We start from the raw sequence: 23,409 nt of genomic DNA on the forward strand, positions 1-23,409 counted from the left end.
CAGATTTTGCATTTTTAATTTGTAGGCAAATTTTAATAAATATTTCCAACAAGATAAAATATTTGATTTTATACTCATATTCTGAAAGAGATGCAAAATTCAATCTGCACAATTTGTGGCCGCTGTTGGCGCTGTTTTCAGAATTCGAAACAGAATCGCAACCAATATCGCGACTCCCAAGGAGTTTGGAACCAAACTCCTTGGCGACTCCGGAGCGCGACTCGCAAGGAGGCGACTCGCTTCACCTGGGCCTGGAGCAACAATAGCAACATGGCGGAGAAGCGTACGCGATTCTCACGTGGCGGCAAGTTCAAAAACTCCAAAATCGTCCCAGAAACGGGAAAGGAGCGGAGTCCATTTTGTTGGTGCTCTAGCTCGCTGTCGTTGGCCTGCTTATTTTGCCGATTTTGAACGCGCGGAGGAGTCGGCCCTTCTTCCTATTAGGTAATTTGATCATCTACGCGTAGCTGCACGTTTTTGGCGCAATTCGGTGTTGCACGCGACCGCTGAACGCGTCGAAAACGTAATCTCCGAGCACGTCAGCTCGTTCTTCGCAGCTGTATGAGGCCGACACACGGCCGAATCCGAATCGCGATCTTTTCAACGGCGAAAATCTCTTTACTCGCAGAATATTTGCAAAGACGGCCGCCAATGTTGTCGAAACAAGGCAATTCATTTGTTATGATTCCCGAGCCCCTCCAAGCTCGGCTAACTAAAAAGAAAGAAATGAAACGTCAAACTCGCCCGAAAAATGCCAAATCAATTGATGACAAATTGTACTAATGTTTGGTGTTCCGAAGGAGAACGGGTAATATCCTTCCTGCCTCCTCTGGGTTTCATGCTCGTGTTATTTTCTCGCACCTGATGTTATACATTAACATAAACACATCAATCCCTGGTAGAAAAAAAATATTGTTACAATATTACGAAAATATTGTGCCAATAATTGAATTATTGTGAAAATATTTTAGCTATATGAAAATCACAGGATTAAATGTTGCAGAAATATTGGTAACCAATAATGCGGAATAATAATTTGACAACATTCTGTTGTTCTGAACCAATTTTTCTCCAATTATTTTAATTTTAAAAATAAGGTTTTGTAATTGTTGGATTAGGTGTTAAAATTCAAATAATTAGGTTTTTAGTGCAAATTTTTTTTTATTTATTGACAATTATTCAATGTTATACAAGAGAATTCAAGTTTACACCAAAAAATTATACTTCATGGTTCGAAAACAAAAATTGAATTTATAGATTGGAGAAATTTTCATGATATTTTTAAAAAAATTAGCTTTTTCTTCAATGGAATTATCTTGTTCTATTACTTTATCCAAAAACTCCCCTCACTTATCACAGTGTATTTGTAATAGTTTTGATTTTTCTGAATTAATCCTCAAAAAATTATCATTAGCAAAGCTGACAAAACTTTCATTGACAGCCACCGTTTTAGTATTGACCTCAGGGAAAGACTCTCCCTTGACTATAGTCGTCGGCGATCAAAATCAGGAGGGCCAATAATACAGCAAGGGGAATATCATTTATTTATTTATTTAAATACATGGAAAACCCAATTGGGCCGAGAACTGTGCCTTGCGGCACACCCCTGTTACTTTCTAGTATATCCATCACAACCAAGGGTCTTAAGCTGTACAAATTGTTTCCTATTTGATAAGAAGCAGACCAACCACGAGAGCAAGTTCTCATTTAGACCGTATTGTTTTAATTTATATACAAGGAGAGGAGGATGAAGAGTGCCAAATGCATTAATAGATTAAATTAGATTAGATCAAAATTTATTGCATTAGACATATATAGTGCATCTCCAATTTGCCTTTACAACAGGTCATTATAATTAGGTTAAATCAAACAATTAGAGAAATCATACAAGATAACATTCACTTTTTCTTTTGCCTCTACTGATTCCTACAAAGATGTTACATAACTATATAGAGCGGTTACAGTATTTGAGATTGGAGCTTGCCTTCCGCAAGCTCAATAAGGGCACAGGCCGACAAGACACTTTGTCTTGGCCTGACCCAAAAAAAAAAAAATCCCTTTCTAAATCCATGTTGTTCAAGTATTTGGATATTCCAGTATATTTAAAAAAGCTTTCTCATACACTTTTGATAGTGATGATGTAATCGCAATTGGTCTATAATTTTGAAGGGTCTTCTTTTTCTCCTTTTTTAAACAATGGTATAATTTTTGCTAGTTTCATATTTTCGGGAAATTTACCTTCCGTGAATGATACATTAATAAGATGAGTAAGCGGGGCTGTTATGTATTTAGAAATTTTCTTTAAGACTGTAGTTGATATTCCATCCCACCCTGAGGAGGTTTTGGATGAGAGGTTATTAATAATACTATAAATTTCAAATTCTGCCATCAATTGTAAATCTTGTGTAACACATATATCACCTATGAGTTTCGAGCAATCATGAATATTCCCATTATTTACATCAGGCTCCGGTTCAATAAATCCGTTATTCAGGCATTAGCAATGTTTAATTTGATTATTTCTCTTGTTCCATTATTAAGTTCCTGTATCAACTCTACATTTTTGTTTTTACCAGATTGAGAATTTATAAGTTTCCATGCTGCGCTGGATTTATTTTTTGCTCCTAGTATTTTATTATCATTGACCTTTTTACTTTCTTTTTGTATGTTATACTCACAACTTCCCTCTTTAAACGTTTTTGTTTCATATCCAGTTTTAAGTTAAAGTCTAGATTAGAATTAATTTCTTTACTGAGTGAAATCATCTCCCTTTGTAGTTTTTTTGTATCCTCTGTCAGCTTAATTTTACCCATCTGATTAGTGATTTGCCCTTTGTATAACACTTTTCAAAGGGAACGACTTTTCAAAGTGTGATACAAGAGTTTCCATAAATATTTTACTCTTATTATCAATTGAATTAGTATGGTAAACTTGTTCCCAGTTTTCTTGTTCAAGAATAGAGAAGAAATTTAGGTAATTCTCATCTGTGTAGCTTCTAACATATTTGAAAGCATCCTTAATTTTTTCGACTGGAAGGTCAGTCACAACAGAGACGGCACTATGGTCTGAGAAGTGTATCGGAATTATTGTAAATGTGCTCTCTAATTTAAAATTGGCGTAAACATGATCTAGTATTGTACCTCCGCTCTGATTGATTCTAGTTAATTCATTATCATTTAACAGATTATAATTATGAAATTTCATAATCTCCCTTAATTTTATACTATGCTCACTTTTACTCATCAAGTCAATATTGAGATCACCTGCTAATATCACATGGCCACTATTTCTATTTTGCATAAGAATTGTATCCAGATGTTCAAGAAAAATCCGTAATTTTACTATTTGATTTTGGATTACTGGGACGGTAGACACCAATTACATTAATATTCTCTGAACCCAAAGTTAGTTTGCTGGCACAAAATTCGAAAAACATTTCCATTGAGAACATTTTAATGGTTTTTTGTGTGGCCTTCAGAAGTTTATTTTTGAAAATTAATACCCCACCTCTTTCGTATTTTTTAATATTACGACCAAAAGAAGCAATAAGTTACAAACCTCAAGGTAAAAGTTTCCCACTTCACTGGAGTCGAGCCAGTGTTCTGTAACTACACTTATGTCGGGTCTCTCTTTCAAATTTTGAACAAAATCTTGAAATTCAGTAAATTTTTCAGGTGTCTTTAAGCCTCTTACATTTATGTTTAATATTTTGAATTTATTTACGCGATTTTTTGCAGAGATTTGCTGCTGGGGTTTTTTATTTGTTAATTATAATATCATGACTTTGCCATCGTTGTATATACTTGAATGTATAAAATTCTTAGTGCAAAACCGAAACCTATTTCGAAAATGTTGTGATAGTGTAGATAAAAGGAGAGTAACTAGACATAATCAGACTAACCTTTGCTGTAACGATTTGGTTGTGAAAGAAGTTAAGCTCAAGAAATCTGTAGAAAACCCAGAAATCATGATTCCCAGAATTTTAAATAATGCATTACCTAAATCTTTAATAGTCCTTGAGAATGACGAGGTTCTTGTAAAAACGGTGAAAGCTTTTGTATTAGAACATCAATTCTATGACCTGAACGAATTTTATCGTTTAAATAATGATGTATATTGACTTATTTTAAAAAGTGGTTTTTATTATGTATATTATGTGGTATATAGTGCTTAACAAAATAAACATATCTTGAATCTTGTATTGCTGCCATGCCTCCTTTTCTCTCCTTTTGTCAGACCAAAAAATTTCGATATTCACGTTCCATTTTCTCGATGATTTTGTGTTCAGGGGACTCCTCTCGATGGGAAAGGGCCTGAAGCTCTCTCAGGACTTCGGCCAGCGTCCAGCAGATGCGAGTGAGAGCACCCTGATCATCAAACGGGCGCCTCATGACAGGCGGCAGAATCGCATAGTAGTCGTCCGGCATGATTTTTGCGAGCAGATTTCTCATAAATTAAAAGCGATGAAGAGGGCCACCTTCACTTCTGGGGTGTCTTCACGCACTCAAGAAAGAGAAAAGTCACCACTCAAGGGCCAACTCGACGTCCACCAACCGCCAGGGTCTCGGAAAAGTCACCAGCTCAAATCAACACCTCACTACTTGGCGAATGCGCACCACCCCCATGACTGTGTATTGAATGGATCCGAGAAGAAATAAATTAAAAAAAGTTTTGGACTCTATGTATGAGAGATTTTAATGTTTAGTTTAATGTTGGTTAATATTGTTGAATTCCGTCTTAAATTATCATTTTGTGGAAAAAATATATCAAAAAGCTTTGCTTGGGGGCAAGATTTTGGCATATTGTGTTGATAACATGTTAGCCGACGCACAAAATTTTGACAAGTGTCAAAACGATTATGTGGGTTAGTAAATATTTCATTATTGGCTATGCAAATTATTTAAAATCACACGTCATGATTGTCAATAATATTAATTTGATGTTAATTTTGTAACGAAAAATAATAAATAATAACACGGTGCCCAATTGAGCATTGAACCTCAGTTTTCTTTAAAGCTGCCCGGTATTTCTACTGTACCGGCGCTTCTGTTTTGTTTCCTCTGTTTTGATTTGATATTTCTTGGTTTACTTAATTTGCAGATATATTTGATCAAAGATGGCGCTGAAGCGGATCAACAAGGAGTTGCAGGACCTTGGCAGAGACCCGCCAGCCCAATGCTCGGCAGGACCCGTCGGCGACGACCTTTTCCACTGGCAAGCCACCATTATGGGCCCCCCCGACAGCCCTTACCAAGGCGGCGTCTTTTTCCTCACCATTCACTTCCCTACAGATTATCCCTTCAAGCCACCAAAGGTGGCGTTCACCACTAGGTAAATAAATTATAACTACATAGGTGCTTGAATTTGAATTTCGCTTTCCCTTGTTGGGTTTAATTTTTAGGTCCATTTAAAAACAATTCTTGGCTGCAGCTTGAAGCTCACCAAGGATCATTTTTCAAATTTTCAGAGCAGTTTGAAAAGAAACTTTGTAATTTACAAAATCTGCTCTGAATATTTGAAAAATTATCCGATTTTGATAAAATTGATTTCTCGCATCCCCTTGCGACATGCCTAATCGAATGATGTATCACACATGCCTTCCCGCAAAAGTTTTGATTTTCCCAAAAGGGGTCGGGAATGTCGGTGATTGCGGAAAAACGGCTGGAGGAAAAGATTTGAAATTTTAGCAGTGTCTTGGCGTCTTGCCAAAGAAACCAAGCTACATTTTGGCTATTATTATTATTATTATTCTTTATTGACTTATGAGACGTCGCCACGATGGAATTACTCAATGCGACGCGCCCCATTTGCAACATAGTACATGATAAGAGAGAAAAAGAACAATATCACAATGCATTCATAAATTGAAAGAACTCTTTCCTATCATAAAATTTATGCACATGAACAAAACGCCTCAAACTGGTTTCAAAAACCTTATACCGAGGCTCCAAACGAACCGAAACAGGCAACTTGTTATACAAAGAAGACATGCAAGTCAAAGGGTTTTGGTTGGAAATTAACAAAGCCTGGGCCGGAACATACAAATCGCTCTTAGCCCTTGTCTGGTGACCATGAACTTCACTTGTCTTTTTAAAATAATGCGGATATTTACGAACAAACTTGCAAGATTCAAAAAGGTAAATTGAAAATATTGGAAGGAAGCCGAACCGAGCGAAAAGTGGCTTCGCAGAACAAAGCGGCTCCGTACTGCGCCAATATTTAGACTTTTTGTTGCGGGTCGCATAATCTCTGGAAAAAATAAACTTATTATTTACCATACTTTTCCGGAAAAGCAGTTAGAGTTGGAGAAATGTTTTCCATTACAATAGGATAGGAAATTTCATCAGCTCTCAGAATCACTTCGTGTTTTGTCTTTTGCTCCCATAGAAATTGAGATATTGTCCAAAACGTTGACCCCTTGTGAAAATGGGCATTTTCCCGGAAAATGACAAGTTTGAAAAATTACGTTGTTATACTGTCCAAGATCTGCCCCTCAAGCAATTTTCAGATTTTTATTTTCAAGTGTTAATTTTTTGGCATCTTTTGCAAAAAAAAGGGTGCACCCCCAGGGTCAAAAGGATGGCCTACCAGTCGCTGGTCAAACCCATCATTACCTTCGGACTGCCCGCCTGGCACCCGACCTCCGGCGTCAACATCAGCAAACTCGAAGGGCTGCAAAGAAGGGCGCTCCACTTCATCCACGGCCGGCAGCTGCCGCCGGTGCACGAGCAGGTGGTGATGCCTTTCGACATGCACCTCCGGTACACCGACCTCGTTTTCTTCAAGAGGTGCACCAGCGGCGCCACCGACTTCGACGCCATGGAGCGCATCACCGAGCGCCGGCCCCTCCGATCAGATGACCCTCTGGGCCCCAAAAAACTGCAGCCTGCCGATGTCCGGAGTCCGGAGCAAGTTTGCCGAGGAAGCCTTCTCCTTCAGGCTCGTCGGGCCCTGGAATGCCCTTCCGGACGATCTGAAAACGTGCCCAGTGGAACAGTTCCCCACCCTGTGAAAGGCCACATGTGGCAAACTTTGTGATTAGTGCCAGTTTAAGAACAAAAAAGTCAACCGAGGCTCACTATGGCGGATGGGGGTCTTCTTGGCCTCGGAAGTTTTAGCAAAATTTTTGCTAGTGGTGATGCCTCTTTGTCCAACAATCTCTTTTTCTTAATAATTGTTTTTCAAAAATTGAATGTAAACAATGTATTTGTAACAATGTGGACAAATAAACAACAATAATAATAATTTAAAAATATGAGGTACTTGCTGTTTATAAATACTTTTTTCGACTTTTTGATTAAGTCTCAGTGACAAATATGAAAACCCTACGTTTTCACATTTTTACAATGAATTCTAAGTCGAATATTTATTGGTAGCTTTACAAATATTACAAATCTTACTTCAACTTTTCGAGTTGTTTTCATTCTTTTTAGCGTTAAAATTGTGTGCATGATGATTTTTTAATACGTCTTTAAGTTTCATCAGTTAGTCTGCTTTTTCGCGAGGCGACAATTATTATATAAGTTAGTGGCTGAAATTTACTCCGCAGTTGATAATAGAGAAAAAATTAATGTAATACAATATGACTTCTCCAACGCCTTTGGCTGCCTTGTGCCTGAGATACTGTTAGCTAAGCTACGTCTTTATGGTCTCGATGATAAGGCGCCTGGTTGAAATCATTCTTAATGAATAGGAAACAAATTAATAGTTCAAATGTGTCATTTCAGTGAAGCTGGTGAAAACTGTATTATTATTATACAATCTTGTGTAGAAGAATCCTCGATTGGTGTTCCGCAGGGAACAGTGTTGGGTCCCTTTGGTTACTCAGCATATGGAAATGATATGCCGCTTAAAAATGTAATTGCTGCACTAATACTGTTCGCTGATGATTCCTCCGTTGTAGTTAAAGCTAAAAATTTTCAAGACCTAAAAAGTCGATCTGTTGAAGCAAATAATGAAATGGTAGATTTTGCTGAAAAAAATTGTTTAAGGCTCAATGGTAACAATTGTAATAAAACGCAGGTCCTCCATGTCCATACGGCTCAAGCAAAAAAGTTAGTTCCACCGAAAATCCAATTAAATAACGTTGAAGTTGTGAAAAATGCTAAAATATTAGGAGTAGTGCTATCTTATACAATGAACTGGCGTCCACAGTGTGAACAAATCGTCTCTAAGTTGAGAAGCACTATTTACTTGTTTGTTAAACTGAGACAAAGAGTGTTACCAGAAATGTTACGTACAGTTTATTTTGCTCATGTTCAGAGCCATATACTTCACTCGATAGTTATCTGGGGAGGCTCACCCGCCTTTTATAAGGATTTTGTAGCTCAAAAGAGAGTATCGAGAGCTATGGCTGGCTGGCGCTACTGGAAGTCTTTGACCCCAGTAAGGCCCTCCCCAGCTGCCAAAATCGAAAAATTATCCGAATATTACCCTCTCTGGAGAGGATAATATCCGGATAAAAGTCAGTTTTGGCAACTGGGGCTGCCGCCCCTTGTTTGCGAGGTTTAAAATCTTGCCAGTATTTTCACTCTATGCGTTAGAATGTGTTAAATTTGTAAAAAAAAATCCTGCACTTTTTATTAAAAATTCTGAAAACAGCATATATGAAAATCATAACGCTAGGATTACCTGTTCCTGTACGGCTAAATTTAACAACCCAGAGCCCAGAAATTATGATTTCAAAAATCTTTAACAAGCTTCCGGAAAGACTGAAGCGAATTAATGATACTAATATTTTTATTAGTGAAGCGAAGAAGTTGTTCTACGTCAAATTATCTTATAATATCCATGAGTATCTGCTGTGTAAACTTGAATGAATGTGGAATGTTGAATTAATTATATAACTAGACTTATTCTAAAGATCGTTGTAAATATTTGATCTAAAATGGAATAAAAATCTATTGAATTGAAAGTAAAACAATTGAAAGACTAAATTCTAAATATGCCAGTCAAATTCGGAGGAAGTTGGTCTTTTCGAATCTGGCCGGATTTTTCAAATTGGACCAATGGTTCGCCCGAAGCGAGCCGTCAACATCCGCGAAGTATTTTGTTGACACCCTGTATGTAATAATATAATTTCAGTCATCTGATGTATAAAATGGTTAATCTGCAATACATTAAAATATAACACTGCACACCAAAATCCAAGGATGACAAAATCGCAAAAAGCTTTTGTATTAGAGCACAAATTCTATGACTTGAACGAATTTTTTCGTATAAATAAAACACTGACTTATTTTAAAAAGCTGTTATTACTATGTATGTTATGTGGTATATAATGCTTAACAAAATAAAGAAATCTTGAAGTGCACCATATTTTTGAAAAGACAATCGCGATCCCGGTTGCAAAAGGAAGTCAATGGCATACCATCTTATTGTGATCACGGAAAGCAATTTTATTTATTAATCTGGGAGAATTGAACAGAATACTTATCTGAAAGAAAACTGTCAGTTTCAGGTCATTTGATAGCGAAATTTCTTAAACAAATACTGTCATAAACGGTACATTTTTGTTAGGCCAGGACTCCTTGTTCTGAAATCCAAATTGAAAGGATGGACAAATCGCAAAAGCGATCATTTTTTGACAAGATGATTTTAAAAATGGTAATTTTACCATTTTTGTAATTTCTTTTTAAGAACAGTTCAGCTCAAAATAAAACTTTGAAAGTTTCAGAAGAGTTCAAATATATCCTTGGCTATTTAAAGATTTTTTTAGCATTTTATATTTCTACCGAGGTGAAATTTTATTATTATTTATTCTTCTCGGTCAATACAAGAAATTTTAAATTGGAAAAAAGAGAAGAAAGGGTTTACTACTAGCAGATGCCTGCTAAAACGCCCGACATCAAAAGAGACGGAACATTTAATTTTTATATTCAATTCTCTGCTTTCTTGTCCTTGGCGATTAAAAAATTGAAGTAGCTAAAAATTCTTTAAAAAAAAAATATTTTGTATGCTTTGTAAGGTATTAATTTTTATTTTTCTTGTTGCAGAATCTACCACCCTAATATCAATAGCAATGGCAGCATCTGCCTGGACATCTTGCGGTCTCAATGGTCGCCAGCACTGACCATAAGCAAGGTGCTGCTCTCCATCTGCTCGTTGCTGTGTGACCCCAACCCAGACGACCCCCTCGTTCCGGAGATTGCCCGGATATACAAAATGGATCGCGAAAAGTACAGTGAACTGGCCCGCGAATGGACTCGCAAGTATGCCATGTGATCCCCCTCCTGTACAAGGCTGGACCCTTCTGCGCTTTGGAGACGCCGCATCAATCTGCCAATAAAGTTTACCGCTTGATTCCTTCTTTCTCCTCGCCGAGTGCAACCTAGGGTCTTGAGTCAAAATTGCACCCTAGGGCACACTGATTTTTCAATGGGAAGAGAAGCAGCATCTTAAATGACGCGACTGGCCTTCGAAAACCCATCTGCCTTCTTCTGCGTAACTTATTAATTTTACTTCTGGTTAATTCAAAATTTTCTGTGCTACCAAATAATAATTGCCCTAAACAAGACTCACCCAGCAACTCGACCTTTTATCCAGCTGCTGAGAAAAATATCAACATGTGATTATTTGAGTGGGAAAGTTATTGGTTTTTGTGTTAGGTGTCTCCTCTTACTAATTCGTACTTCCCAAATCATATTGAATGCAGCAATTTTGTAAATTTGAAACAAACGTTGGTCCTTGTCTGGTCTTTGAGCCCCTCCTCCTACTTCTCAAGTATTTTTTTTCTTTTCTATTTAGGCATACAAAAACAATAAGCCAAAATTGAACGCAACCCTAATACAAACCAAAATTAAATGCAACCAAAATACAAAGAAGCAAATTGCAATTACCTAACTCCATTTTTTTTTCTCTTTTGCTAATGAACGCTTCCGCTTCAAGTGTTTTAAATTTTTAAAATAAATCATTCTGCTTCTCCTCTGCTTTCAAGTAAGATTGTAAAATGCCTCACTTATAGACGTCAATGAAATATAAGAATGCGGAAAAATAAAATTGAGTTTTAAGTTTAAAAATTCTGTTTTAATGATGATTCCCAAAATTGCATGCCTGTTTACAAAAAATTAATGCGAGTTCTCAGATTTAGTACGGTGGTGGCTGATGGTATGGGTTGTGCTGCTGCTGTTGTCCCATTTGGCCTTGCGGCATCTGCCGCTGCAGTTGTGCCATCAGTGTAGGGTTCTGGGTTTGCTGCTGTTGACCTGGACCCTATTTAAAACAGGCCTTTATTAATTAATTCTCCATTTAAAATGCATTGATGTAATCCAAATCTTTCAGCAAGTCAATATAAAATAAATTATTTAAAAGAAAACTGAAAATACATTGTAAGAATTGTAAGAGGGAATACAATCTATTTCATTTAAAATGGTTAATTATTATGTACTTTACCATGCTCATCATTTGCTGGCGCATTCTTTGTTGTTGTTGCTGCTGCTGTTGGAACTGACTTGGCATCTGCATTCCTCGACTGTAAGCCTGTTGACCAGCTTGCGCCTGCACTTGGGGTTGCATTTGCTGCTGCCCCTGGCCCATGGGACCCATCTGGTTCATGGTTACATTTGGGGCTTGTTGCTAGAAAATAATGTTATTTGATAAATAAATCTAATCTTATCTAAATATTATTGATTGAATGCTGACTACAGGTTGCCTTTTGGGGTCAGTTTTCCTTTATATTTTCTTTGACACGAGGTTCACCCAGTTTAAATTTTTTAAATATCATAAACCATTTAAAGAAAATTAAAAGCGTAAATTCAGAATATATCCAGCCCTGTAGCCGCACAAACTGAAGCGGAGACTGTTTTTCGAGCACAAAAAAGAGCCTTGAGAGCAATGGCGGGTGTCCCATATTGGAGATCAAACAAAGCCCTAGATACACGTAAACCATTATTTATAAAATATAATATTATGACTGTGCCTTCTCTATATATACTTGAATGTATTAAATTTCTAGTGCGGAATCGTCACCTCTTCCAAAAATATAGTGATAGTGTCGACACGAGGCGGGTGACACGACATAATCAAACTAATCTGTGTATAAATGACCTAGTGGTAAGGGATATTGCTCTCAAAAAGTATGTAGAAAACCCTAATTATATGATTCCAAAAATTTTTAATGCGCTGCCAAAGAATCTGAAAAACCTCGAAAATGACGAGGAACTTGTGAAGGAAGTGAAAACTATTGTACTTCATCAACATTCTTAACATGTATTTTTAGTTTTTTAAATTTTATTTGACTTGATGTAAGATGTTGTGTATTGTATATTCATTGTATCAGAATAATTGTATGGAGAATAAATAAATAAATACTTCAACACCAATTCTATGACTTAAACAAGTTTTATCGTTTGAACAATGCTCTGTATCTTGACTTATTTTAAAAAGTATTATTGCTACTGCAAATTAATGCTTAACAAAATAAAGAATATTTGAAATTGAAAAATTGCTCTAAGCTTACTTAGAGCAATAGCTCTAATTTTAAGCAAATGTTATGAGGAATTTATTACTTATTAGAGCTGTCACTGTTCCATTCAAGATTGAAGATTTGTTTATTTTGTTAAGCATTATAATATATGTATACCACATAATATACATAGTAATAAACACTTTTTAAAATAAGTCAATAAATCATTATTTAAACGATAAAATTCGTTCAGGTCATAGAATTGATGTTCTAATACAAAAACTTTCACCATTTTTACAAGAACCTCGTCATTTTTGAGGATTTTAAGAGATTTCGGTAATGCATTGAAAATTCTGGGAATCATGATTTCTGAGTTTTCTACAAATTTCTTAAGCTCAACTTCTTTCACAACCAAATCATTACAGCAAAGGTTAGTCTGATTATGTCTAGTTACTCTCCTTGTATCTATACACTATCACTATATTTCCAAAATAGGTTTCGGTTTTGCACTAGGAATATCGTACGCAGAAACTAGAATTTGTGATTGGGACTTTGCTGCGACTGTTTATATATTTCCAAAAATTTTTAGAGCCATTTTGGCCAGAGCCAGGTTTCCAGAACCAAGCATCCTTTGTGCGCCTTAGTTCTTGTTGCACTTTTTGGCGAGCAGCCAAGTACTTTTCCCTGGCATCAGAGCTTTTCACTTTTTGCCATTTTTGAAACTGTTCATTTTTTTTCTTCTTTATTTTTATTTAGGGTCAGGCCAAGTCAAAGTCTTGTCGGCCTGTGCCCTTTATTGGTGGTACAGAAGGCACCACCCAATTAATTTTTTTATTTTTGGGTTCAACTGTATTTAAAAAATCATCATTTCTTTTAGAAACTTGTTTGGTGAGTTCTTCTGTCTGCCAGGGAATTAGCTGCTGCGTATTTGCACGCATTTTTTTTTTCACAGGAATACATTTATCTACTAATGCAAGAAATTCGTTTTTCCAGTTTTCCCAAATTTGGCTGATATCATTTTTTCAGCCAATGGCAGGCGCCGCAGAAATTCATCATTCAGCAATCATATGGCAACTTTGTTAAAAGTGTCAAATATGTAATGCTGAAATATCAATTTTATGATATGAACGAATATTGGAGATGCAAGTTTAAGCTCTTAGAATTAACAGAGTGAACTGAGCTACAGGGTTTTCAGGGGTGGTTTCCCCTGTGGTAAACGCGGAGGGGTAGTTAAATGCTTGCCCACCCCCGCCAAAAATCAATGGCGTGCGAGCTCCCTCAATCACTGAATGTTACACTTAAAAATTTCGATGTAGAATAATGCTATTTTATTGACTTGTTGTAAAGACAAATTGGAGATGTACTATAAATAAATTTTGATCTAAAAATAAAAAACTGCCTGACTCAAATTGGTCGGCACGCTTTGGCTGGAGATGAGGGCGAATTGCGAGCAGGACACCGCCGGCCGCCCACCTTGCGACTCGGTCCTTGCGGAACACCACATAAGAAGGCGGTACAAATTCATGGTCCATTATATCGGGCGATAGCAAAGTTTCATTAATGCCCACAATATCAGCTTGATTTTCTTGAAACAGACTCGCGATTTCAGCGCTTCTTTTCCTATTTTTCAGAGACCTAGCATTAAAGCACAGAATGGTTGACGCATTTTTATTTCGTGTGAAATTAATCTCGCGATCAAACCTGTTAGATTAGATTAGATTAGATCAAAATTTATTGCATTAGACATATATAGTACATCTCCAATTTGCCTTTACAACAGGTCATTATAATAATAATAATTAGGTTTTATCAATCAACTAAATACAACATCAAGTGAATGAGGGAGCTCGCACGCCATTAGTTATTCGGCGGGGGTGGGCAAGCCTTTGACTAACCCTCCTCAAATACTGCAGGGGAAAACCACCCCCGAAAACCCTGCAGCTGAGTCTCAATCTTCCAAGTTTAAGCATTCAAATTTACATCTCCAATATTCATTCATATCATAGAATTGACACTTCAGCATTACATATTTGACACTTTTAACAAAGTTGCCATAGTCAGCTATTTCTTTCAATACATTGGGTAATTTGTTATATACTCGTGCTATCATTATCTCAGGACTTTCATTCACACAATTTAGTGAGCTTGGCCTTACAAATAAATCTGTTTCAACATATGCAGTAGCACGCGTAGTTCGCACTACAACACCTGGAACATCACGATTCATTTTAAACTTTTTAGGAAATTTGCGCACAAACTTAACACACTCCAAAATATATAATGAATAGACTGTAAGAACTCCAAATTTCACAAATAGTGGTCTACATGAGTCAAGTGCCGAATTACTTCTCCAATATTGAACGCCAGCCATCGCTCTTATTACTCTTTTCTGCGCAAGAAAAACATCTTTCATATGTGTAGATCCACCCCAGATTACAATCGAGTATAGAATTCGGCTAGCCGCATATGCATGATAGGCTTGGACCAAGGTCGATTCTAGAACTTTTTCTCGTAACATGATAAATAAATACGTAACACTACGCAACTTAGTAACCACTTCGCTGCACTGTTTATTCCAATTCATTGTATCTGTTAACGTTACTCCTAGAAGGCGACTACTGTTCACCACAGACAATTCCTCATTCTCAATCAATATTTCAGGCTGGATTATATTCCTCGTTTGAGCGGTGTGCATTGGCCACCGCGTGAACCCGCGTGAATTTTCCAAGGCGGCTGAACACGAATGACCTGTCACTTCGAATTTTAATTGCTATTTTGATCCTTTTTGCTGACGATTCCACAGTTTTAGTTAAAGGGAAAACCGTACAACAAACAAATTGTTCCTCAAAAATTCTGAAAGCAAGGAGCACCAGAATCGCAGTACTCGAAATAAACCTATAGCGGAGCAAGACTTATTTGTCAAACCAAACAGACTGTTGCTGACTGCGCAGTCCCCTCACATCATGATCCCTAGAATTTTCAATCATCTTCCCGATAGAATCAAAAGCATTGATAGTTATCAAGTGTTTAAGAAGGAATTGGAATTAATATTCTACGACAAAATGTTCTATGACGTGCATGAATATTTTTTGTGTAAAATTGTGTGAACTGTATTTTAAATGTATTGTAAATTTAGTAAGCTGTATTATAGTTATATTGAGATATAGCTGTATTACAGTGACCTATTCCAAAGATTATTTCTGTACATATGTTGATCTATACGGAATAAATATTATCTGAATCTGAATCTGAAATACAAACACTATCAAAACTAATAAAGAAATTGTCGAGTTTGCTGACAAAAACCTAAAAATCAATGCTAGTAAGACTAAGGTTATGCAGATGCATACACACCAAACTAGAAACGTTGTCCCTCCAGAGATTGAAATTTATGGTACGGGTATTGAAGCAGTAAATAATTGTAACTAGGAGTGACAATAAATGATACAATGAACTGGCACCTACAATGTGAAAAAGTGGCAAATAAATTGAGAAGTGTGACGTATCTTTTTACTATATTGCGCGATACAGTGTCAGAAAGTTCACTTAAAACTGTATATTATGCATATGCCCAAAGTCAAATACTGTATTCTATTGTGATTTGGGGAGCATCACCACACATGCAAAAAGTGTTCGTCGCTCAGAAGCGTGTTGTCAGAACAATGACTGGGCTGAAGTATTGGAGAGGAAATTGTGCGCTTGATACATGTAGGCCACTGTTTGCTAAATATGGTATATTGACTGTTTACTCTCTCTATATATTAGAATGTATGAAATTCCTTATAAATCATCCTGAAAAATTTAGAAAAAATCAGAAATTTTAAATTGTATGAGTCCGAAAACAAAAAAATGCAAGAAACAAGCACTGTGTAAATGACCTATATGTCGTGATTGAAAATCACTTGGATTATTAAACCAAAATCCTTTAACTATGAGTGCAAGAATATTCAACTCTTTACCTGTTATAGTGTAAAAATGACTATCGAAAGTAACGAGTTTATTTGCAAAATAAGAGAAATTGTACATATAAGTGTCAGTATTATGACATGAACGAATTTTTCAGTTGTAAATTTGATTTGTAAATTGTATAAATATGTGAATGACGTATTTTAAAAGTTGTCAATTCGTTGATGACTTAATGAAATAAAAATAATTCTGAATCTGAATCTGAAAACCGGCTTTGCTCGAGTCCTAGTGTCTGTCCGGCTTTTGCCTCAGACACGCACTCTGTCTCTATTTTATGGACAGATGGGCTATGCACTACGTGCTATACGCTCTCTTTAGGTACTCGGAAAGTTGGAACTCGTCGGTACTAATACTCGCCCGCATGGACGAGCTACCTAATATTTGCTCTGAAGCAACAAATAAGACATCCACATTAGCAAAATAAATACTTAACGACTGCAAGGCCGAACACTTTATAGACAAATTTTTGGAATTTACAAAACTCCTAACAGAGTACTTAGCCTTAATCTAAGTAAATTTTGCGAACTGACGTGGCTTCTGGCTTACTGACTCTGTGCCTGCGCGCCGCTTCCAAATTTAAGTGGTTTTCCAGTCTATTTAAAAAAGCTTTCTCACACACATTTGATATTGATGATGTAATCGCAATTATTGGTCTATAATTTGAAGGGTCTACTTTTTCTCCTTTTTTAAACAATGGTATAATACATGTCTAATGCAATAAATTTTGATCTAATCTAATCTAATATCACCTTAGAGTTTCGAGCAATCATGAATTGGAAACATTACAGGCAAATTTGTAGAGCTACCACAGCTCTATGAAATTTTCCATTACATTAAACTAGAGCTGTCATAACTCTTAACTTTGCTGGGTGCATGACTAAAAATATATACATATAATATTCAGATTCATATGTCGATTTCTAAATTTGGGAATTGGGATTAATAACACACCTGCATATAGGGCTGCTGAGGTCTAACGCCGGTCATGGGACGTTGTTGCTGTTGCATGTACAGTTGCTCTTGCTGCTGTCTGGTCATCTGCGGTTGCTGGTAACTCTGAGGCTGCTGGGCTGTCTGTGGACCGAAGCCCCCACCGCCCATCACCTGGCCCTGCCCCATCGCCTGCTGCTGACCATAATAGGCTCCCTGGGCCATACCTCAAAAAAAAAAATTTAATTCAATAATCAAACAGTCAAAAATTTCATTAATGCCATTTTAGCACTTAATTTTAAAGTATTATTAAAAACAAAATTTGGAATTGTTGTCTTTGTAAGAGGAATTATTTGTAATCATAGCTGGCAAGGTCAATAAGTGTTTTTACAAAATTAGATTGGGCTGAAGTCGCTCACCTTGTGGCGCCATGTTAGGAGGGTATCCCTGATTCATGTTCTGGGGCTGTTGTTGCTGGTTGGGGAACATGCCTGGCTGTTGGCCCTGCTGCAGGGGGCCTTGGGCCATGCCTGGCCCCTGGGGCCGCATTTGCTGCCTAGAACCACACAAAAACAACATGCTGCTTCAAACCACTCGGACAAAACAATCAGGCACACAATAATTTTCTTGAAAATTTGAAGGCAAAATTAAAATGTGTGGATTGTAAAACAGATGAGGAGCAAAAAAGCTTCATGGGTTAAAGAAGTGTATTAATTTTTACACATAGTGTTCTGGGATTTTCCTTTTTCAATTCGTCTTCATGCCTGAGCTCTATTAGGCTTAAGGTGTGTTTCCCAACCTACCTAACAAGCTGCTGCCGCTGTATTGCCTGGAAGTTTGGATTCTGCTGAGCCATAAACTGCGCCTGTGGATTACGCATTCTAAGCATGTTGGACAATGCCTGTTTCGAGGGATTCAAGATGGCCCGCTCAAAGGGTGGTCTCGGCATTTGCTGCTGCTGCTGCTGCTGCTGTGGCTGGTTGAAATACTGCTGGGACTGCTGCTGGTTGTACCACTGTTGCTGTTGAGCCTGCTGCTGAGGCGGGTACATTCCGCCCTGGTAGCCCATCTGCTGAAAATAGAAATTTCAAAGACTGGTAGATTATTAGGAGTACAAATAAACGACACCTTAAATTGGACTGATCAATGTGATAAAGTTGTGAATAAACTGCGCAGTGTTACTCATGTATTCACTAGATTGAAATATAAAGTGTCTGATGATATACTCAAATTGATATGTTATGCCCATGTACAGAGTCATATAATGTACGGAATTGTGATCTGAGGGGGCTCATGTCATTTAATAAACGTTTTTCGAGAGCTATGGCAGGCGTTTCGTATTGGAGATCTAACGAAGCTCTGGACACTTGTAAACCATTATTTGTAAAATATAATATTATGACTGTATATCATACATGGGCAGAGCGCACTTTGCGCTCTGCGCTCATGAGCGCGAGCGCAGAGCGCGAGCGCATTGGTCGCTGAGCGCAGCGCTCAATTGCGCTCATTTTGCGCTCAAACCAAAAGTAAAAATTCCCAAATTTGATCAAAAATTGTAGCGAAAAACAGTGTTTTTATACCAAAAACTTCAAAACTGATCCCAATTTTGGTAATTTAACTTCAACTTTATCATTTTTAATTGCCGATGGATTTTTTTTATATTAAAAAATTGTCTAAAAAGTCGCACTTTTTCTTCGGGTAAAAATATTTTTGAGCGCAAAGCGTGAGCGCAAGACTTTTTAAAAAATTGAGCGCGAGCGCAACATTTTCAAAATCTTGAGCGTGAGCGCAGAGCGCGAGCGCAGTGTTGCCAGTGATCGCGAGCGCGAGCGCAAAATTGTTGAGCGCACCCATGTATGCTGTATATATACTTGAACGTATTAAATTTATAGTGCGGAATCGTCACCTCTTTAGAAAGTATGGCGATAGTGAGGAGACGAGGAGATTGACATGACATAATCAAACTAACCTGTGTGTAAATGAGTTGTGAGAGAAGTTACTTTTAAAAAATCTGTAGAAAGCCCTGACTATATGATCCCAAGAATTTTCAATGCTCTGCCTAGAAATTTAAAAACCCCTCGAAAATGATGAGGAACTTGTTAAGAAATTGAGAGCTTTTGTACTTACATTACTTACAACATCAATTCTATGACTTCAATGAATTTTACCGTTTGAATAATGAAATGTATCTTGACTTATTTTACAAAGTGTTTCTTGCAGTTGCAATTTAATGCTTAAAAAAAAAAGAAATTTTGAATTTGACCCATGTTGCCCTGAAAATTTAGTTCCTAACAGTAAAACGGAGCCTAGCATAAAGCATTTATTACATGGAAAAATTTATAGGCATTATTTTTTTTAAAGGGACCCACTTTTGGTATGGGGTCGGCGGATCTTGTTGAAAATTGGTATTTTGGTTGCCCTTAGAGTGTAGACAAATCCGTTCAAGAGAGAAGAAACTTAGTCAACCGAGGCTCACTGCGGCGGATGGGGTCTTTTTGATCTCGGAAGTTTTAGAAAAATTTTTGCTACTGGTGATGCCTTTTTGTCCAACAATCTCTTTTTCTTAAATAATTGTTTTTCAAAAATTGAATGTAAACAATGTATTTGTAACAATGTGGACAAATAAACAACAATAATAAAAAAGAGCGCCGCGCGCACACATATGAAGAAAAGCATCACCCCCGCAACATAACACATTTCGTACAGCATCCGTCTCAATTCAATTCAATTTCAACCCTTCAACTGCAACCCTTGTATTTTAAAATAGAACATAATTTTTATAACCCTCTCATTGGCCTTTTAAAGTAAAGTAGGAGAAGTTTTATTTTAAGCAGTCTCGAACAGTAAAATAAATTGTTAGACTCTGTCGAACAAGCGTCTGACGTGGTCCTTCGATCAAATAAGCAATAATCAAAGTTGATTCTTCTTTGATTTGAGAACTGCAAATCTACAGGCGTCTCATCCTTACGCCGTGTGCCTCTACGGAAGCCTATAGGTTTGCATATCTTTGCTAATTTTTGCCCACATTGGCCTGTCCTAAATAATCTCTCATAATAGTTTCCTCATTTTCATAAAAAAGGAATAGAAAATATAGAATTTAGAAATTTAGCTTTAGCCTTTTGGCAGCGCCTTAAGCACTGGCCAGAATTATTTTAAGAATTTACATACAAAATTCTCTCTCGGAAGCAATAATGTTACACAGTACTATAACATTATCAATCAATAAATTAAATCACAAAAATACGCCAAATAATTATTGCCCATTCTATGCATAATCATTTGAGAAAATACTTGCAATATTTGTTTCTTGGAAATAGCCGTAGTTTTTATGAAAGAAAATTCATTCAACATTATTTAATTTTGTGTGTGGTAATATACATTAAACAAATAAAATTTGCATTATTCTACTGCATAAAATTACTGCTTTATATTGAAATAAACCTTTTCAAGAAAACAAGATAAATCTTGATCATCAAAATTAAATTATTGATTCACTTATTATTATTATTATTATTATTGATCTTTATTGACTTATGAAGCGTCGCCACAATGTAAAGACTCACTGCAACGCGCCCCATTTGCAACATTGTACAAAATAAATGGAAGAGAAGATTAAAAAAAAATATTACAATTCATCGACGAGTTGAAAAAACTCTTCTCTGCTATAAAATTTGCGGGCATGAACAAAACACCTCAAACTACTTTCAAAATTCTTGTATCGAGGCTCCAAGCGAATCAAAACAGGCAATTTGTTTAGTTATACAAGGAAGCCGAACAAGTTCTGCTATAAAATTATCAAGCTGAAACAAAGCTATTTTTATATTTAAGTATTTCTAATTAAAAATCTTAATTATAATAAAAACTGACCGCTCGACTCACCCTCTATAAACAACTAATAATAACGAATCTAATTGTTTCAAATTCACTCTGACTAGTTTTAATAACGCCCCAATAAGCTCATCTCAGTTAGGCGTCGGAATATTTTATTCAAACGTGTCGATAAGCAACATTGCATCTTTGAATAAAATTAAAATGGTTTTATTTTATTTTAATTAGCCAACCTGAGATATCAAATTAATAAATAAATATTTAACTGTCCCTCAAGAAATTTTCCCTCTCTTTGCAAGGAGCATTTGTGGCAGTAATTGAAGATTTTAAAGTGTTTGTGATATCGTTCTTTTTTTTCTCAATAGTGTGTTACCGCGGCGGCCGTCTCTTTTGATGTCGGGCATTTTAGCAGACATCTGCTAGTTGTAAACCCTTTCTTCTCTTTTTTTACTCCAATCTTTGAAAATTTTAGTACAGACCGAGAAGAATTATTATTATTATTATTATTATTTTTTTTTTTTTTTTTTTAGGGTCAGGCCAAGACAAAGTCTTGTTGGCCTGTGCCCTTTATTGGTGGTACAGAAGGCACCACCCAATTAATTTTTTTTATTTTCATTTTTGGGTTCAAATAATAACAATAATTTAAAATAACACTTAAACACCCACACCTCACAGGGTCTTTGGAGGAATTTTTTTTATGAAACCAATCATTTTGAGGGTCACATATGTTGGAGGGCTTTTAAAAAGGAATGGTTTTCAAAAATTTTGGGCCCCAAGAATTTCGACTTCCCCGTTTTTTCGGGACATTTTGAAAACATTTAAAACGTGTATAACTCTGCAACCGCGAATGAATAAAAATTTCACCCCTAGACGTAATTTCTTAACTTTTCTGTTGAACCCAAAGCTGTAGGTCACAGTTCAAGGTCACTTTCAAGCGATTTTATGATTTTTTCAGTAACAAAATCCGATTTTGGGGGTCCCTTTTGATTTTTTTGCAGGTATAGGAAAAAATGTAGCTCGTGTCGTGTAATTTTACATATAATACGTGAATTTCAGAGTATTTATATTATAGTTTCTCACAAATTGCGTCTGAAGTTAAAAAAACCGGGCGAAAAAGCCACCAATTTCACATGAGCTGTGATAAAACATGAGCCAAATTGGTTTATATTAATATATTTGAGAACCCTGACACCAATTTGAACTGAAATGGTTGTTATTTTAGAATTTTGTAAATAAATGGGAAATATTGTTGTTTTTTTTTTCTTTCGGATTTTTTGGCCTGTTTTTTTTAACTTCGGACGCAATTTATGAGAAAACTAACAATTAACTACTGAGCAAATCTTTTTAGGATCACATAGGTCCCCCAAGTTACAGGTAACGATCTAAAAATTTCGCAAGTAATTCAGCACGGTTTGAAAGGAAGCTCATAAAAATTTTCCTAAAAATTTTGAAAATTGCAGGTTTTACGGGGCATTTTGAAAAATCCAAAAAACTTAAATATCTCGGCTTCCTGTGGTCCTACAGCAAAATTCTGTATATATTTTAAATTTTCTCGTTGAGCTCTACAACTTTGCTGTTGCTTTCAAATTTTTAGGTCAAAGTTCAAGGTCACTAATTTTGAATCAAAATTTTCAAACTCAAATTTGAAACCTGGCCACACGCCAAAATAAAATTTCAAGATAGCCAATCGATTCCTTGTTAAATTTTACGTAATATGTAAAAATTGCGATGTGGGTATTTTTCGTTAAATTTAAAATTAGCTAACACTATTAAAAAACGTTGATTTATGCTCCTTGGGACGAAGGGTCATCACAAAAAACGTAATTAATTTGATTTGCATTGGTTTAAGACAATATTTGATAATGACAAAAAATGTTCCCAGTAGTATGGAAATTCGGAAAACGTGCATAATGATGACCATTGGGTCAAAGGTCACCGTGACCTTTGACCTAGGGTAGCCTGACTATAATGTGTGATACGTAGTTCTAAAGGTCTTGTCAAGAACAATATTTTGGACCCCCTTTTTTTGTTTCTAGCTTTATAATAAGTCGATTAAAAAGAGAAAACCTTTATTTTCCACCTTATATCCAAGGAAATCTAGCATTATTTATTTATAAATCGAATTTAATTTATTTCTAAGTGCGCTAGAAACAAAAATTTGGTGTTTTAAGTATTATAAGTAAAATTACACGAGCTACATTTTTTCCTATACATGAAAAAAAAATCAGAAGGGACCATCATCCCCAAAATCGGACTTTTTTACTGAAAAAATCATAAAATCA

At 36.2% G+C, this 23,409-nt stretch overlaps 2 protein-coding genes across 5 annotated transcripts in view; one reads left to right on the forward strand and one right to left on the reverse strand.

Annotated features, from left to right (window-relative positions):
- Positions 1-283: 283 nt before the first annotated feature.
- Positions 284-11,018, forward strand: LOC132199181 (ubiquitin-conjugating enzyme E2-17 kDa). Its single transcript, XM_059623729.1, has 3 exons — positions 284-444; positions 5,101-5,331; positions 9,996-11,018. Exons 2-3 carry the CDS (start codon positions 5,117-5,119, stop codon positions 10,222-10,224), a joined length of 444 nt encoding a protein of 147 aa, XP_059479712.1. The 5' UTR covers positions 284-444; positions 5,101-5,116; the 3' UTR covers positions 10,225-11,018.
- LOC132199169 (mediator of RNA polymerase II transcription subunit 12) overlaps positions 11,011-23,409 on the reverse strand; it is a 30,858-nt gene continuing 18,459 nt past the window's right edge. For 2 of the 4 annotated variants that reach the window (XM_059623700.1, XM_059623697.1), the window contains 5 exons: positions 18,103-18,371; positions 17,719-17,855; positions 17,321-17,526; positions 11,392-11,574; positions 11,011-11,211 (listed from right to left, as the gene is read on the reverse strand). In XM_059623700.1, coding sequence (XP_059479683.1) covers positions 11,086-11,211; positions 11,392-11,574; positions 17,321-17,526; positions 17,719-17,855; positions 18,103-18,371 — 921 coding nt within the window. In that variant the 3' untranslated portion in view covers positions 11,011-11,085. Of the gene's footprint in view, positions 11,212-11,391; positions 11,575-17,320; positions 17,527-17,718; positions 17,856-18,102; positions 18,372-23,409 lie in introns of those variants that run through there. The other 2 variants (XM_059623698.1, XM_059623701.1) reach the window with 2 other exon arrangements.

Source organism: Neocloeon triangulifer, unplaced genomic scaffold, assembly GCF_031216515.1.
Source record: "Neocloeon triangulifer isolate White Clay Creek 2 clone unplaced genomic scaffold, ASM3121651v1 ptg000013l, whole genome shotgun sequence".
NCBI classification, from domain to species: Eukaryota; Metazoa; Arthropoda; class Insecta; order Ephemeroptera; family Baetidae; genus Neocloeon; species Neocloeon triangulifer.

Bases quoted from the DNA above. Each gene is read 5' to 3' on its own strand.
- LOC132199181 (XM_059623729.1), top strand. From the start codon at position 5,117: ATGGCGCTGAAGCGGATCAACAAGGAGTTGCAGGACCTTGGCAGAGAC. The intron at 5,332-9,995 runs GTAAATAAATTA...TTCTTGTTGCAG, and splicing joins AAGGTGGCGTTCACCACTAG to AATCTACCACCCTAATATCA.